The sequence below is a fragment of the Cucurbita pepo genome, chromosome LG06, assembly GCF_002806865.2.
Source record: "Cucurbita pepo subsp. pepo cultivar mu-cu-16 chromosome LG06, ASM280686v2, whole genome shotgun sequence".
Classification (NCBI taxonomy): Eukaryota; Viridiplantae; Streptophyta; class Magnoliopsida; order Cucurbitales; family Cucurbitaceae; genus Cucurbita; species Cucurbita pepo.
The window spans coordinates 2160396-2178425 of NC_036643.1; the positions used below are offsets into that span (position 1 = coordinate 2160396).

An 18030-nucleotide genomic window follows, 5' to 3' on the forward strand; every position below is an offset into this window, starting at 1 on the left:
TCTTATAAACTAATAAATCAAATATATATTTGAGTTTTTTTACCCTCTAAAGTTTTGAGTTTAGATGAAGATTTTTTCAATGTAACAAAGATAGATAGAAGAAAGGAATAAAAACACGAACAAACAAGCAAATAGATAACAAAAAGAAGAGGACAACGACAACAGACGTAGATGGAGGGAGGAAAGAGAAAAGACGAGGAAGAAAAAGAGAGAAAATAGACGATAACAACAATCATAATATTTTAGTTACTCTTGAACCGAGCTAAAATATGAGTTTATGAACCAAAATATTACCAAACTCAAACATATGGAGAGATCCTCTAACCAAATTTCATTCCAACAGTTCCTTTGCACGTGAACGGTTAGTGCACACGAGCAACGGTATTGCACTTTCAAAGAGTAAGCAAAATACCCGAAACTAAACCTTGCCCCGAAAAAAGTTTCCATGATCAACGAATCGATCTACCGTAAAATTAGTAGAGACTTATGAGAAGGTAAAAAGCACAAGCTTCCTCAAGATTACTTTATAACTTTTGGTCAAGAAAAGAACTAACGGTGTTTGTTGAATGGAGATAAGGTGTTGAGAGTTATGAATTGTACCTACTTTCCTTGAACACTGTTATCTTCTGAAGTCCTTTGCTTGTCTCCCCCCAAAGTTTTTTCTTCTTGCATAATCTTGGCTTTGGGGTCTTCCAGCATTCCCAAACTTCAGAGGTACTACTTGTTCCATGTACAACATTTTTCCTGGGAAATGCCTCTTATCTTTGGGTAACATTCGTAGCTGCGGCAACCAATACGCTACGTATTCGCCCTCGGGATCGTATGTCTGTGCCTGTATATGATATTATTGTCAAAATTTCCCAGAAACAGAAAAACATTGGGAACCCATTTAAACTTGTTGGCTAATCAAGGCAATTTTTCTCGCCTAAATTTGAAAAGCAATGATCTATAACGTGAGATCCCACGTCGGTTGGGGAGGAGAACGAAACAATGTTTATAAGGGTGTGGGAACCTCTCCGACATGTTTTAAAAACCTTGAGGAGAAACTCAAAAGAAAAAACTCATAGAGGACATTATCTACTAGTAGTGGGCTTGGGTTGTTCCATGTAATAACGATTACATCATATTCTCTAATCTCTAATACTCTTTACTCCAACACCTCTTGAAATTAAGCTAAAAATAAGAGTTAGATATTATAATACTTGATTGCATCACATTTCAGGGAGACTATATATGCAGAACTCATGGACTCATGCTATGATTTTCGACTATCGCCATAATTTTCGATGCTAACTGATAATGGCATAAAATCAAGTGAATATGAATGTTCGTTCGTAGAGAAGTTAATAGATTTGCATCGTCCAGCATCTTAAAGTGCTTGTGTTTGTTGACAATGTCAACAATTTATTTAGGGTAAAATCTGTACTTACTTGCTTGGGGATACTGAAGTAACGATCTTCTCTAGGGTCATTCCCAACACCTAAAAATAGAGAGGACGTAAATAGATATTTAAAATTTTTAAGAAAATTTGAATAAATAAAAAATTGTTTGGATTAAACAGATAATATATAGAATTGAGTCTAAAATGTGTCTTAGGCCCAATCCAACTCATGAACTGGGTAACCTTCATTCTTGGAGATTAAAATTTTCATATGAAATATAAAATGGGAAAACAAAAATGGGAATTTAAGGACAGAGTTTCCATATTTGAGAAGGAAATTGAATTACCAGCTCCATATGTCCAATTTCCATAATTGGAGCAAGGGTCATAATCCAGAAGGCATGTCTCAAACCATTCAGCTCCCATACGCCAATCAATACCCATATCTCGGACAAGGAAGGAACATACTATCTGTAGAAAGAACAAATCATCGGTACATTTGTTACTCAATCCATTTAAGTGTAATTTGGTGCTTAATTTGTTTGCAAGGCTTTGATACTCATTGTGTAGAACAACATTCGTAGAACGACAAAATACCTGCCGTCCTCGATTCGACATGAACCCAGTTGTTGACAATTCTTTCATATTTGCATCTATTAGAGGATACCTGGAGGCTCAGAACATTATAGTACATCATATATGAAACAAACGTCTGATGAAATGTGAAAGCATTATCTACACACACTCTTGGACTTCAAAGGAACATAAAATCAATCCTAGAGAGGGGAAAAAACATACCCTGTACGGCCATCTCTCCATGATTCAAACAAATTTTTGTCTTGACTCCATTTCGACTCCACTTTTCTTGGGCCACCTATGAAAAGAAACTGGCATAAGAGGGCATATGCACCAGGAAATAAGGTAGTACCATACAGGAAAGACAGCAAAATCTGAAATTTTTTTGACAATCCTTACCTATATGAAAAAGAGAATTCCCATATTTGACTGAAAGAAACCGAAAGTAATCCCTCCATATCAATTCGAACAACACCCTGAAATGGCAAATGTAGATTAACAAAGCATAAAAGATTATCTTTCAATCAAAGTTTCCTTGTTACCAAGAGATAACTAAGATGATCAATGGGTAATAAGTAACGATGCTGTATTATGAAAAGAAAAGAGAGAATACCAATAAGTAGATTGATTTGCTTCTCTTTCCTTCTCATATCTCTTTACCTAAGAGAAGAATCCAAGCCTTGAAATATGCAAAACACATTCACATTGAAGGAAATGCAATAAAACCAACCTCTTCATGAATGAGACGTGGTGAAATGCTTCCTGAAGCAAGCCATGGAGAGAATTTTGTAGAGTAGTCAGGTCCTAACATCCCATTCCTTGTTTCCTTGTAGATCCGTAGTAAATCCTAAATAGCAAAACATCGGCGATGTACGTGAAATTGCTTAGCCCATAATTAAGAGTCAGAATCAAAAGAGAGGCAAATGGCTAAATTCATCATTGAGAGTATATGTTTGAATGGCTAAATTGTTCCTATTTATATTTTTAAAATACAATTTTCACCTTCTTCCAGAAGTACTCATAGATTCTGGAGAGAGCAGCGGTCTCACCCCCAATAAACCTCATGCCCTTAACAACCTGAAGAAAACGAATCAATCATCAACTCACAAATAGCAGACTTCATTATTCCAAAAATATAAACATACACTTGGAGGTTGAAGCTCAAGCTTATCAAGCGAGGGAACACATCCCCAATTATCGATGGTTGCTGGAGGTCCAAGAAGAGCTGGAAGTCTAATGCAATCTCGGATAGGACATTTAGCTTCAACAGACTGCAATTTGGTTGCCCATCAAGAGAAAAAGCATCTTGTGAGAAACACATTTAACAATGCAAGAGAAGATAACGAACCTAAAACTATAAAGAGAATATACGGTACTTTACGAAATTGAGTGTAGACATCAGGCAAACTGTTGGTATCAAATGGAAGGTCATCTATGTGGTACATCGTGGTGCCCCAAACAAGTTGCAAAGTAGGGCTTCTAGCAGAGCTTGGCTTGGCAGACTTCTCTGAGGTTGGTGATAGCACCACTGTTTTGAGTCCTTTGCCTACCATTCTTTCAACGTATAGTTCCTCACTACAAGTTTCCATTTGAGCATAAACCTGATCAAATGAATAGATATAATTTAACCAATAGCCATATTGGTGCAGCCCTTCAAACAAACAAGGAAAGCTATTGAAGTTACTCAACTGTGTGGGCACCAAGAGCTTTAGCAAGAGAAGGGAGAATTTCTTCAGGCTTCCCATGTTGAATAAGCAAGTTAAGACCTCGGTTTATTAAATTCCTTTTCAAATCAGCCAAGCATTCAACAATAAATTGAGCTCTCAATGCTGCAAGGGAAGGAAGGAAGGAAGGAATTATAGGATCGTTGAAAGACTTGCTCTGTCCATATACAAGCACAAATTCCAAAATGCTGAAATCTCAATCAGCGATTCAACTAATAGCTTAACATTTTGAAAAATCCAGCATAATACATGATCATATGACGACATTGCAATGCATTTCTTCCAAAGTCGCCTCACTAATGTTAAGTCCAAGAAGAGAAGACATGGCCCTAACTCGACGGGCAACGAACAGACCTCTAATAGTTCCCACCATTGCACTTAACTAGTCGAAATGTTACACGAACAAAATAACGGAACAGAACAGTTTTGTGATCAACAACAACAAGAAACAGAACAATAAACTATTAATTCAGAGCTCAACAAGACAATCAACATATAAACTCCGAACAAATCACACGATCATCGGTCACTAAAGTAAGGAAAAAATTCAGAAACAAACCTCCAGTTTTAGGAAATCCAAAGTAGCAGGTAGAACCAAAAAGTCTCGGATCAACGCAATACACCGGCAACACAGCCTCTGACGAAATCCAGGCCTTATACAGGGCCTCATTGTCCAGTACACGGAGGTCATTTCTGAACCATACAATGGCGACTCCTTTTCCTCTCTTAACACTCGAAGAAGAAGGAGACGCATACCGCCGGAACATTTGTTCCGCAATCCTGTCCATCTCCTCCGATTCTAGCCCCGGAACTTGACATATCGACGACGAAGACGACCTAGAATCAAGCTTCGAGCTAGAATTCATGACAAAGATTCGACGGTGAGCAGAATTTGCGGCGATTTGGGCCGGTTTCAGTGAGGAAGAATTGGGGAGTGTTTTCAACAGCGGAAACGACGAGAAAGAGATCCGGAGAGTGTTCATGATCCTTTTCGTTTTTTATTTCTTTTCTAATGGAATTTGTCGTATGAAAAAAGCTTTAAGTAGCTGAGATGCTGCCACGTGGGCAATATCTTCGACTTGCGACGTGGCTCTGTAATAGCCTATAGAAGGACTTACTTTGATACGGTTGGATTAGGTCCACGTGGCAACTATTTTGCCTCCAGCTTAAGTTTCCCGCCTAATTTCCAAAACGACCGTTTTATTAGTCGATACGAACGCCGTTTTGGTGGTTAATATTCCAATTTTTTATCTCACAAATTATATATTAATTATTTAAATTTTAATTTTGTATCTAATAAATATTTTTAATTTTTAATTTTTTTTAAAATTAATTATTTTATTAGATATAATTTGAATTTTATGTATAATGAAATTTTAGAATTTGTATTTAGTAGATACGTGAATTTTTTAAAAAGGATCTTGGTGTCAACTCGTCATCGAGAATGTCCTATATTCCAAGAATCGATGCTACCCAACACCTACCACTGAAGTTAGTCTCCATGATTCAGATGATGCTGCTGTTGACATGCAAACCATTGAAGATGGTTCTCAGGTCCTTCCAAACAGCCAATCAAGCAGCCCGTTATTCCATAGATGGCATAGAGCTCTTACATAGTCCATAATAGGAAGACTGAACTATCCCGGACAAGATTTAAGACTAAATTTGTAATTTAACCTACTAAAAAAAATCTATTATTTTTTTTTAATTATTGTTTATTATTAAATATATATATATATGCTTTAAAAATGTTTAATAACTATTTTCACAAATAAAAAGAAAAATCAAACATTTTCCAACTATTTTAGGAATAAATTATTTTCAAAAAATAAAAAAATTTAATTGAAAATTTTGAAATATACAAATTAAATTGAGAGAACTCAAAAGACTTTAACTAAAGGTTCTTATAAAATAAGGTCATTTTCAATTAGCGTATTCGGTGAGCTTCTGAAAGAATCATTTGTTGTCTGAGAGCAGAGTTCGACGAGTTTTGAGAGTCTTTGCTCCAACGAGTTCTTAAGGTAAATGACAATCCTACTGTTTCTTTCTTTTAGCAGATGTTAGGACTGTGAAAACATTTTGTTTATTGATCGCAATTTTGGTGTAGTAGATTAATCTCTGCGGTTCGTCTTCTTACTATCTTTGAATTTCGTATTTTATTTGTAAGTTTCGATCGATCGTAATCGGAAAAGATGTCGAAGTACGAGATGTGGTGGTGGGGAAGTTAAGGCTGAAGGGGAAGGCCTTGGGCGTAAGAGGAGATGGAATCAGGAAGAAAAAGAAGTCGAAGAAGCAGTTTAACAATTTTTCTCAAGCTGTGAGAGAAGACAGATCTCTCATCAGGTTAGTTGATTTGTTTTGAATTTCTCGTTGAATTTTGTTTGGAGATGAATTTGATGAGCATTATTTTATGTCTCACTCATACCATATAATACTAAATTGTCAAGAATTTCATTTAGCTTATCGGTATCTTTTTCTTTTGGAGATTGTTAGGAATGAACGCTACTTCTTTGGTTGATTGTTCTAAAGAGAACATGAACATGAACGATATGCTAACACCTACGGAGAGGTGATATCTTCAGCAATGAGAGAAGATTGATGTTCAAAGAATAGCGAAGATGGCCAGAAAATCTCATCGGGATCAGATTCACGAATTCAATCAATATCTTACCAGTCTGAATGAACACTATAATATTCCTAAAGTCGGGCCCGGCTAATTCAATCTACATACTATTCTTTCTAGTTTTGTTCAATTTCAACCGTTGAATCTCTTATCATTCACAGCAATTTTAGCTTTATGTTATTATTGGTTGTGATCTGTAAAAACTAAGGCGTGGTTTTCTTAAAGAATAGATAAATACCTTACCACCATTTTTAGATTTTGTGTAATTTTATTTCATTGGGTTAACGTTTTTATAGGAAAGACATAGAGTTGCATCTAATTTAATTGAATTTGGGGACGGTCAGAATTTGCTCTCCCGTCATTATAAACCAGGTTCACATTTTCATTCGACAGGTTCACATTTTGATCCAATATTTACTTTCAACTCAAAGATGTTCACGAGGCAAGATAAGCATGAGGAACGAGGTGAGACAAGGATAAGAAAGATTTCTACTACCGATTTCAATCCTTATCCCTACAAAAACGACACAAAATTAATAAATCCAATAAGATTCGTAGCTAAAAATATTAGAAAAAACATAATATATATAAGTTAGCACATAATCTCACCGTTTCCCTCCCTTTTTTTCAGTTTGAATCGGATTTTCATGTTCGGGGTAAAATGGTAAATGCACAACATTCCCGCCCTTTTTCAGTTTAAATCAGATTTTGGTGTTCGGGGTAAAATGGGTAACAGAGAGAACTATTTATACTATATTTAGTAATTAATTTTCAGAATCGAAGAACTCCACAGGATTTCTAATGCTAATTCAAGATTTTCCCGGAAAAGAAAATTCGAGTGAGAATTTTCCTCCCAGCCAAACAAACTAAATCAATCCATGCTATAAAAGCCGCCTTCCATCTCAATCGTAAATCAATAAGCTCATCGGTTTCCCATTGAAAACAAAAATCATACCAAAAAGAAAAAAAAAAAATCAACAATTACCGAATAACAATGGATTCCAGAGCCATTTCCGCTGCCCTGATTTTGAGTTTCCTCCTCTTCTCTGCAGCCTCCGCTTTCAATATCACTAATCTCCTAAGCCAGTTTCCAGATTTCAGTAATTTGAACGATTTCCTCACCCAAACAAATCTCGCCGGTGAAATTAACAGCCGTAAAACCATCACCATCCTCGCCCTCGACAACAGCGCCGTTTCTGGCCTATCTGGAAAGCCATTGGACGTCGTGAGGAGGATCTTGAGCGTTCATGTTATTCTCGATTACTACGATGCTCAGAAGCTTGCTAAATTGTCTACCGATAATACTACCGTTCTCACCACTCTGTTTCAGGCAAGCGGCGCTGCCAGGAATCAGCAAGGTTTCATCAAGGTTACGCAGATTAGCCATGGCGAGATCGCGTTCGGATCCGCCGTGAGAGGAACTCAGTTCGATTCGAGATTGGTGAAATCCGTCGTCGCACAGCCGTACAATATCTGTGTTCTTCAGATCTCATCTCCGATTCAGGTTCCTGGAATCGATGCCAAGCCACCTCGCTCCTCTCCAACACCACCACCACCGTCGTCGTTTTCTCCCGTCGGATCACCTAAAAAGGCACCGGCTCCTTCCGCTAAGACTCCGTCAAAGGCTAGGGCTCCTTCCGCTAAGACTCCGTCAAAGGCTAGGGCTCCTCCCGCCAAAAAACCGAAGGTTGTTGACGATTCGCCGGCAAGGTCTCCACCGAAGTCCGCCGACGGTGAGGATGATGCGGCTGCTCCAGCACCTAGCGATGAATCCGGCGCCTCACGCGGTAGCTTCATCGGAGCAGCGGCTGTTATGGCTGTGATCTCGGTGTTTCTGGCTCTCTGAGTTCTAAAAGCCAATGCGGTTATGCTTTGAAGATTGAAAAATTTTGAATTATGTATGCCGCTCAATTGCGTAATGCAATGAGCGGAAAATATATAATTTTTTTCAATGAGATTGCTCTACTTTCTTTAGCCTTCTTCCCATAATTAAAATTAATTATTAAAAACTAAAAATTAAAAGTGAGATATCGAGTACTATTAAAGCATGAACTCACTTGTATCTATGGTATCATTTTTGCATACCATGTTAGATGAACACGACTCTCCACAATGGTATGATATTGTACACTGCAGAAGCTCTCGCAAAAGGCCTCATCATCTAACACCTCCCTTCGAACAAAGTGCGCCTCCCCGTATGCTAAGCTGTTGTTATCTTCTCTTTATATAACGTCTCTTTCCAAAATCTCTCTTTCTAAAATCTCTCTTTATATATGCTAAGCTGTTGCTAAGGCTCGATCATACGTCGTTTGGCCGTAGGCGACGCGAGAACAATTTGGCTTAAGCTCACTTGTTGCTGGAAAGTGAGTGCTGCACAATCGCTAGTCCGCTGTCTTCGAAAGCGCGATTGTGTCAAGTGGTATAGTTCTTTGTTCGACACCATGAAACACTTGTTACATTGGAGGCTCATTGTTGCTCGATTTTTGCTAATTAACATAGAAATGGAATTCAAATGATTTAAAAATAAAATGTCCAGCAAAAATTAGTTATGGCCCTAAGAAGGGATGCTCCCGGTATGCAAAAATGACTTGACACAGTTCATGCCTCAATTATACTCAAATGAAGGTATGATCAAGATATCTTAATTATTCGGTGAGTTTTTGATAGTGTCTAAGAGAGTGATCACGACATCTTAAGTCTCAAGATGACACCTAGAAACATCAAGAAGTTTTTCTTATATTATATTAATATGTGTTAAACAAATCTATGGAATGATTTAATGGGGTTGGATCTTCATTCGAAAAAAAAAAAAACATAAAAAAATTTGATTTTACAGAGACAAGATTTGAACCCATGACTTCAAGGTTATGAGCCTTGCAATGTAATAGACAAACAGAGAATGAATGGTGAACTATTAGACAAACAAAGAATGAAAGCACTCCTAATGATTTATCTATTCATATTCCACACTAAAAATAAAAAATAAAAAATCAAATTGATCCTTCATCCAAGAATTTCTTTTTCTTTTTCTTTACAAAAACAATTATAAATACCCTATGAAGGGTCACTGTTACTTGGGATTGGGATTGGCTTTGGGACTTTATTGCGGGAGGGTGAAAAGGGCTCCCTTTCGGGCGGTCCGAGCCATAAGTGAGATACCACTCTAAAAGAGCTAGAATCGGGAGGACGAAGAAGGTCCCTTTTCGGGGCCATAAGTGAGATACCACTATGAAAGAACTAGAATCCTTCCGTCCACTGTTTTCCATACCACTCTGAAAGAGTTAGAATCCTTCAATCCACGTTTCTCCGTACCTTTGAAAGCTTATTTTGAGCTCTTAGGTGGAGAGTGAAGAAGACCCCCTTCTGAGGGGTCCGAGTCATCAGTGAGATACTACTCTAAAAGATCTTGAACTCTTCCCTCCACTATTTTTCGATCCTTCAGTCTACTGTTTTTCAGTACCTTTGAAAGCCTATATAAGCATCATCCTTGTTGCTTCCAAAAAACAATGGTTTTTTATCTTTGTCTTCTCCTCTTTCTGGTCTATTCCATCACTACTTGTGATTGCTGTGTTCATCAATCCAAAACTGTTATTACTACAATGATACACCTATTGTTCCACCCATTGTTAAAAATATTTGATTGGTATGTTTATTTTGCAGCACTACTAGAACTATATGGTTGCTAAAGATCAAAATTAGGATAGCAGATATGATTTTGTCCTCGGTAAGAAAGCATGATCCACTATGGCTTCAAAGAATAAGTCTGAAAGAACTATCAACTAATTCAAGATTTTCCCGGAAAAGAAAATTTGAGTGAGAATTTTACTCCCAGCCAAACAAACTGAATCAAGCTATGCTATAAAAGCCCCCTTCCATCTCAATCTTAATCGTAAATCAATAAGCTCATCGGTTTCCCATTGAAAACAAAAATCATACCAAAAAGAAAAAAAAAAATCAACAATTACCGAATAACAATGGATTCCAGAGCCATTTCCGCCGCCCTGCTTTTGAGTTTCCTCCTCTTCTCTGCAGCCTCCGCTTTCAATATCACTAATCTCCTAAGCCAGTTCCCCGATTTCAATGATTTGAACGATTTCCTCACACAAACAAATCTCGCCGGTGAAATTAACAGCCGTAAAACCATCACTATCCTCGCCCTCGACAACGGCGCCGTTTCTGGCCTATCTGGAAAGCCATTGGACGTCCTGAGAAGGATCTTGAGCGTTCATGTTATTCTCGATTACTACGATGCTCAGAAGCTTGCTAGATTGTCTACCGATAATACTACCGTTCTCACCACTCTGTTTCAAGCAAGCGGCGCTGCCAGGAATCAGCAAGGTTTCATCAAGGTTACGCAGATTAGCCATGGCGAGATCGCGTTCGGATCCGCCGTAAGAGGATCTCAGTTCGATTCGAGATTGGTGAAATCCGTCGTCGCACAGCCGTACAACATCTGTGTTCTTCAGATCTCATCTCCGATTCAGGTTCCTGGAATCGATGTCAAGCCACCTCGCTCCTCTCCATCATCACCACCACCGGCGTCGTTTTCTCCCGTCGGATCTCCTAAAAAGGCACCGGCTCCTTCCGCTAAGACTCCGTCAAAGGCTAGGGCTCCTCCCGCCAAAAAACCTAAGGTTGTTGCCGATTCGCCGGCAAGGTCTCCACCGAAGGCCGCCGACGGTGAGGATGATGCGGCTGCTCCAGCACCTAGCGAAAAATCCGGGGTCTCACGCGGTAGCTTCATCGGAGCTGCGGCTGTTATGGCTGTGATCTCGGTGTTTCTGGCTCTGTGAGTTCTAGAAGCCAATGCGGTTATGCTTTGAAGATTGGAAAATTTTGAATTATGTATGCCGCTCAATTGCCTAATGCAATGAGCGGAAAATATTTAACTTTTTTCAATGAGATTGCTCTACTTTCTTTTAGTCTTCTTCCCGTAATTACAATTAATTATTAAAAACTAAACCAAAATGAGTTAAAATCATTAAATAATTTCCCAGATGTTTCCCGATGTCATCGTTCATCGCTCTCTTCGATATGCTTATCGATAACAGTCCCAAAAATTTAGATATCTCGAGTACTATTGAGGCATGAACTCTCTCATACCCATGGTGTCATTTTTGCACATCGTGTCAAAGAACGACTATGTATACTAAGTTTTAGGATTAGAGGGCAGTCTCGAACACATTGGCACCATGGAAACCTAAGACACTTGTAACATTGGTCTTACCGGATGTTTCTTAGTGTCATCTTGAGACTTGAGATTTGACCCAATGACTGAAACCGACCCAATAATTGAGACATCCTAATCATACTTCCATCATTTTTGTGTCACTATGTATACCAACCTCTAGGATTCGAGGGCAATCTCGATGCTGTCCTTGAAAACCCATTTATGATGCCATGAAAACTTTAAAAATACCCTTGAACCTTTCCTCTCGAGACTTGGGATGTTGTTGATCACATTCTTGGACATGTTTATCGAAAACTGATCCAATAATCGAGATAACAAACCTTTAAGATCAGAGAGCAATATAGGAGCTATCCTTGAGAACCCATTTATAAAAGAACACACCCTGACACCATGAAAACCCAGGACAAGAACACACCGACACCATGGAAACCCAAGACACTTAGCAAGCCAACCCCATGACTCAGTGCATGGGTTAGTTCACCTAGACCATGGGCCATTGGGTTAGATTTTTGTTGTTTAAAAATAATGATTTCAATTTTGGTCAATATTTACCCAAAAAATAATAATTTTCATTTAAAAGTAATAATTTCAATTTCTATTTCATTTAAAAATAATAATTTCATTTTATTTTTAACCAATTTAATCCTATTTCTATATTAATTTTATAATTTCTTCATAAATATATGAATTTTAACACGTTTTAATTTTTAATCCACCAGAATAATTTACGTCCAAAATAAAATTCCCACATCACTTTCAACATAAATTTAATTGGAAATCCATATTGGATAATGTCAAATATTTAAAATAAAAATAAAAATAAATAAATAGTGGATAATATTAACAATACATTTATTTAAAAGAAATAAAAAGAATAACAATAATGAACAAAAAGGCAAAGGGAATTTGGCACCACAAAAAAATAAAAATAAAAAATAAAAAATAAAACACGTGGATTAAATTTATTTTGATATTAATGGATAAATTGGATTGGTCAATTTGATAGCATACATAAAGAGGAACAAATTATAAACAAAACGACCAAACTCCCTCGTGGGCTTCGAATTTTGGATGTCTAAAGCCATACACTCAAAATATACTCTTTTCTCCAACTCACCCATCACTCTAAAGTTATTCTTCCTAATATATTATATTATCGTTTAAATTATCTGTATCTTTTCAAACCTTTTCCATCAAACGCTCCATAAAATATTTGATTTAACCTCGTATAACATGATTTAAGCTTTGACCCGTTACGTATCGTCATTGTTAGTCTCATAGTTTTAAAACGTAAGAGAAGTTGAGATCTCACATTGGTTGGAGAGGGGAACGACGTCGTCCTTATAAGAGTGTGAAAACCTCCCCCTAGTAGGCGTGTTTTAAAACTGTGAGGTTGGCGATGGTTCGTAACAGGCCAAGACATATAATATTTGCTAACTGTGGGTTTGGACCGATACAAATGGTATTAGAGCCAGACACGAAGTAGTGTGTCAACGAGGATGTTGGGCCTACAAAAGAGATGAATTGTGAGATCCCATATCGGTTGGAGAGAGAAATGAAACATTCTTTGTAAGGATGTGAAAAATTCTTATGAATAGACGCGTTTTAAAACCGTGAGATTGACAATGATACGTAACAGATCAAAGCGGACAATATCTTCTAATGGTATCAGAGCCAGACACCAAGCAGTGTGCCAACGAGGATGTTCGGCCTCCAAGGGGGTGGATTGTGAGATCTCACCTCAGTTGGAGAGAGAAATGAAGCATTCTTTACAAGAGATGTGAAAAATTCTTACGAATAGACGCGTTTTAAAACCGTGAGGCTGACGATGATACGTAATAGGTCAAAGTTGACAATAAGTTCTCGTGGTGAGTTTGGATTGTTACACTAGGAGTTCTCGATATACATCGTATGTGATAGGTCAAAGTAAAATTGGGACGAGAGGAAGATAGGAATAAGTTCTCATGCTTCCCATCCCCGTTCAAATGGGGACGGTTCACACCTTCAAAACGACTTTAGAATTGTGAGAGAGAATAATTTTTCCGTCAAATTTGATACAAAATTAAAAAGAAAAATGAATTAAAAAATAAATAAAATAAAATAAAAAAAGAAAAATAGGATTGAAATTAAGAAAAGAAGAAATAGAGTTGTGGGGTAGAGGTTCCTTAAAATGGATGAGTGTGTGTGCATGCATGATGTGGGGACCATAGCCCCATGTGATGCCATGTGGGTAACATCCTATTTCCCTATCCTCCAAAATCTAAATTAATAAAAAAAAATTACCCTTTATTTAATAAATATTTTAATAATATCCTTTTAAAAAAAATTAAAATATTAATTTTGAGTAGGAAACATTAATATTTTATTTAAAAAATATCCCTAAATTTTCAAAATTTTCTTTAAAAAATACATTTAAATTTTTTTAAAAAATTTTAAAAATAATATTAAAACATTTTTAGATAATTTATAAGGCGTCGGACAGACAGTTTTCATCACAGTAGAAATGTTTTATGGTACTAATGTTACTATTAAAATTTTATGGGTATTGTAACAACTTAAGTGGCAAATATTATCTGACCCATTACACATCGTCGTTAGTCTCACAGCTTTAAAACGCATCTATTAGGGAGAGATTTCCATACTTTACAAGGAATGTTTCATTCCCCTCTTCTATTAACGTGGGATCTCACAATCCACTCCTTTGGAGCCGAGCGTTCTTGCTGGCACACCACCGAGTGTCTGGCTATGATACCATTTATAACAGTCCAAGTCACTGTTCCACGTGTTACTAAACTAGTAGTAATAATAAATAAAGTTGAGAATAACTTTAATCAAGGACCCGTTTGATAATTATCTCCGTTGTCCATTTTTTACTATTATTTTTTAAAAAGTCGAGCAAAAAACTTTAGAGTCGTTATCAAATAGATGTAAATGATTACCGACGAGATTAAAAATTTGTTAAAAACCCGAACAAAATATAAATTAATAACGATTCGACGAGAATAAATACATGATTTAGAGTCGAATAAATTGAATGGTTGGAAGTTTAGAAGGCATTGAGAAGCAACGAGTTTGTTAGAAAGAACCAATGATGAAGACATATGATTAGCTAAGCCCTTTCTTGTCTGCCCCTTTTCCACTTAACAAATGCTCTCCCAACACTTTTATACATGCTTAAACATGCTCTCTTCTTTGCCTATTTCCCCTTTTTCATTATTTATTTTTTAAATTTGACATTAAAAAATGGTATAAATTTTATTTATTAATTACTATTTTTTAAGCCTAATAAATCTCGAATTTGGACGCTTTTATTTTTTTTGGTTCGGTATCTATTTATAAAGTCTGTCTAATTCGACTCTAAACTATTAAAATTATTTGATAAATTTTTAAAATTTTAATTTTATTAGATAAATATAATTAGAGAATGAAGCATTTTCTGTTTTTTTTTTCTATCAGTAAATTATGATACGAGTATAAATTTTTAATTTTGTGTTTAATAGATTAATTTTTTTTTAAAATGAGTCCGTAGTTAGATATAAATTTGAATTATTGAAACTAAATTTATGAATATTTTTTTAAATAAATAAATAGATTTATATATATATATATATATATATATATATATTGCAATAATATATTTATTTAGTATTTATTTGTGTAGGATGAAAGGGACAAATATCCATTTCTTCAACCAAGAGACATCCAAACAAAGGTGTTTTTCTTATGTTTAAACATTGTCGTCAATTTCGACTTACATATTTAAAAAAAAAAAATTAATTTTTTAATAAACTTTTGACCAGAGAAGTTTTCAATTAAAAAAAAAAACAATTTAGAAAAACAACAACTCCAGTCAATATTAAATTTAATTTTTTAATAAAAAAAATATAACATTTTATTTTCCACTCCATTAAAAATATTAAATTACAAGTTTAATTTTTTTTTTTAAACATCATAATATTAATTTAAAAAATAATATAAGGAATTATTGAGGATAGGGAGAAGTGGATATAAACAGTGGATAATAACGAAAGGAGAATATAAAATTAAAAATAAAAAATAAAAAAAGTTCCGAAAAAGAGAGAAATCCAATGATGGAATGGGAAAGTGAAATCGGGTTCGGTCATATAACCCACCAACAACCCAATCCCTTCACGTGGACAGCGCGTGATCCTCTTTTGGGACCAAATTCCCTTTCTCTCCCTCTTTTTTTATATATATATATATATAGAAAATTCATTTTAAATATATTTTTTTGTAATGAAAATTAACTTCAAATTTAAAATTTACGGAAAATATAAAAATTAAATTTAAATGTTTGAACGTACAAATGAACTCAATTTTTAAAATTTAGATTTAAATTAAAGAAAATAACAAAATAAATAATGAAGTGGGTCCCACAATCCCAAATTAAAATAACCTAATTAAGAATTAAGGTAGAAATTCAAACTAAATAAATTAAANGGGGGGGGGGGGGGGGGGGGGTTGGTGACGTGGAGTGGGCCCCACAATACGAGTCTAAAAAGATTCCAAGTCCACCCTCTCCATTTGGAATCCAAATCCCCCATCTCTTCTTTCTTTCTCTCCCTATAAATAAACCCTTAAATCAAATTCCTTTCCGAAAAACAAACGAGCAAAAACAAACACACATTTTCAATTCACACTAACCGTCCGATCACCAAAATGTCAGGCGTTTGGGTATTCCGATCCAACGGTGTGATGCGCCTCGTCGAAAACGCTCAGGCCGGCGGCGATTACTCCTCCGACGGCCACCATCACCACCACCACCACCACAACGGCGGCGGAAGAAAGAAGATTCTGGTTCATCTTCCTTCCGGCCAGCCGGTCACATCCTACGGATTTCTTCAGAAGATTCTGGAAGGTCTAGGATGGGAGAGATATTACGAAGGCGATCCCGATTTCTTCCAATTTCATAAGCGATCTTCTATTGATCTCATTTCGCTCCCAATGGACTTCTCCAAATTCAACTCCATTTATATGTACGATCTCGTCGTCAAGAACCCTAACGTTTTTCACGTCCGCGAGCCCTAATTTCTTTTTATTTTCATTTTTTTTTATTCTCTCTCTCTCTCTAATAATAATCATTTGTGAAATCTTCATTCTGTACGTAGAATATGCTCTCATCTCTCTCTCTCTCTCTCGAGCTTTCTCTTCATAGGAATCAAAGTTATTTAATAAATTCTATCTTTATTTTTATTTCTCAAAAAATAATATTTTAATCGATTATATAATAATATTTTTTTCGTTTAATAGACGTCTATAGCTTAGTTCAACTTTGATCTAAATTTATAATATTTAAATTTTGGTTCACTCGGATATTTATCAGTCTCTGTAATTAATGGGTCGAGAAATTCACCTGAGACTACTAAGAAAAACTTTACGGTATATATTTCTTTAATTTCTTGAAAAAATAAAAAAGGAAAGTAATGATACATTTTTAAATTTAATTTTATTGTTTTTTAAAAAAGTTGAATAAAATCTATTACATAATTAAAATTTGGAGGATTAATAAGTATTTTTAGAAACAAAATTGGTTATTTGTTTTGTTTTGTTTTTTTTTTTTTTTTTTTTGGGTATTAATTTTGATTTTTGTATGGATGTGTAATGGATGGAATTATGTGTTCATAGGAATGAAAATGATTATATATTATATTATATATTTTAAGGGATTTGAAAATTGAAATGATTATGAGACTTTTGTTTGGATGTGATTAAATGGTTTGACAAATGGAGTTCCCGGTTTGATTACGTGTACAGCGCATGCGTATGAACCTAAATTTCACGGACGGGGATTTTTCTTTTTTCATTTATTTTAATTCTCTTTTTTCTTTTTTAAATAATTGAAATAAAAGATAGATCCTATGTTTGTCCAATGCCATATGGCCAATAATTTAGTCGTTGACAATTTGAAAACTCTACTTTTTATTTTTTTAATTTATTTAAATATTTGAATATTATGGCGTTTTAAAAGTGATTTTAATAAATGAAATTTACTGTATTTAAATCATTAATTAACTGCTAGGGTGGTCCAGTAAGTAGTAATAAATTAATAATTGAGCGGCTTAAATGTAAAAAGACTTTCAGGAATTAATTTCTTACCATTTTACCTAAAACAAATTAAAAAAAAAAGTATATATATATATATATATATATAATTCAGGTTTAAATAAATGAGAAGTAATTTACCCAAAGAAAAGAAAACGAAAGGAAGTGATGGAAAGTGGTTTGAATGATACGATGTCCCCAAACACGAAAGGAAAAAAAAGGAGGTGATGCTGAGCTGTGAGGTCCCGGGAGGGAGAAAGGGGGGCACGGGGGGTTCACGTGAGGGCCAAATGCAAGCTGCCACGTGGACGAGGGGCCGTCCTGATTTTGATAGCCTTTCAAAGGCAGTGAAGCCAGGGGAGAATGTGAAGGGATGTCAATCCCATCCATTATTATTATTATTTTTTAATTCCAAAAGAAAGAAAATAACAACTGGAAGTAAAAAGGAAGGGTCCTTTTCCAAAAACAGTAC

The 18030-nt window shown here is 35.6% G+C and overlaps 5 protein-coding genes across 5 annotated transcripts; 4 read left to right on the forward strand and 1 right to left on the reverse strand.

Annotated features, from left to right (window-relative positions):
• Positions 1 to 308: 308 nt before the first annotated feature.
• LOC111796732 (cryptochrome DASH, chloroplastic/mitochondrial) lies at positions 309 to 4672 on the reverse strand. The gene is made up of 13 exons (XM_023679476.1): positions 4241 to 4672; positions 3647 to 3786; positions 3334 to 3558; positions 3103 to 3228; positions 2960 to 3034; positions 2688 to 2804; positions 2571 to 2617; positions 2357 to 2433; positions 2180 to 2255; positions 1979 to 2048; positions 1729 to 1852; positions 1431 to 1480; positions 309 to 832 (listed from the first exon to the last, which is right to left on the reverse strand). The coding sequence occupies exons 1-13, from the start codon at positions 4662 to 4664 to the stop codon at positions 620 to 622; spliced, it is 1764 nt and encodes a 587-aa protein (XP_023535244.1). The 5' UTR covers positions 4665 to 4672; the 3' UTR covers positions 309 to 619.
• A 536-nt stretch (positions 4673 to 5208) lies between these two features.
• Positions 5209 to 6398, forward strand: LOC111797383 (protein FAM32A-like). The gene is given in 3 exon segments (XM_023680367.1): positions 5209 to 5235; positions 5849 to 6024; positions 6167 to 6398. Coding segments are annotated over 3 exon segments (435 nt in total).
• A 631-nt stretch (positions 6399 to 7029) lies between these two features.
• On the forward strand, positions 7030 to 8278 carry LOC111796752 (fasciclin-like arabinogalactan protein 14). Its single transcript, XM_023679503.1, has one exon. It carries the CDS (start codon positions 7299 to 7301, stop codon positions 8148 to 8150), a length of 852 nt encoding a protein of 283 aa, XP_023535271.1. The 5' UTR covers positions 7030 to 7298; the 3' UTR covers positions 8151 to 8278.
• A 530-nt stretch (positions 8279 to 8808) lies between these two features.
• On the forward strand, positions 8809 to 11223 carry LOC111796753 (fasciclin-like arabinogalactan protein 14). The gene has a single exon (XM_023679505.1). It carries the CDS (start codon positions 10279 to 10281, stop codon positions 11095 to 11097), a length of 819 nt encoding a protein of 272 aa, XP_023535273.1. The 5' UTR covers positions 8809 to 10278; the 3' UTR covers positions 11098 to 11223.
• A 4852-nt stretch (positions 11224 to 16075) lies between these two features.
• Positions 16076 to 16702, forward strand: LOC111797554 (flowering-promoting factor 1-like protein 2). Its single transcript, XM_023680597.1, has one exon. It carries the CDS (start codon positions 16176 to 16178, stop codon positions 16542 to 16544), a length of 369 nt encoding a protein of 122 aa, XP_023536365.1. The 5' UTR covers positions 16076 to 16175; the 3' UTR covers positions 16545 to 16702.
• Positions 16703 to 18030: the final 1328 nt, after the last annotated feature.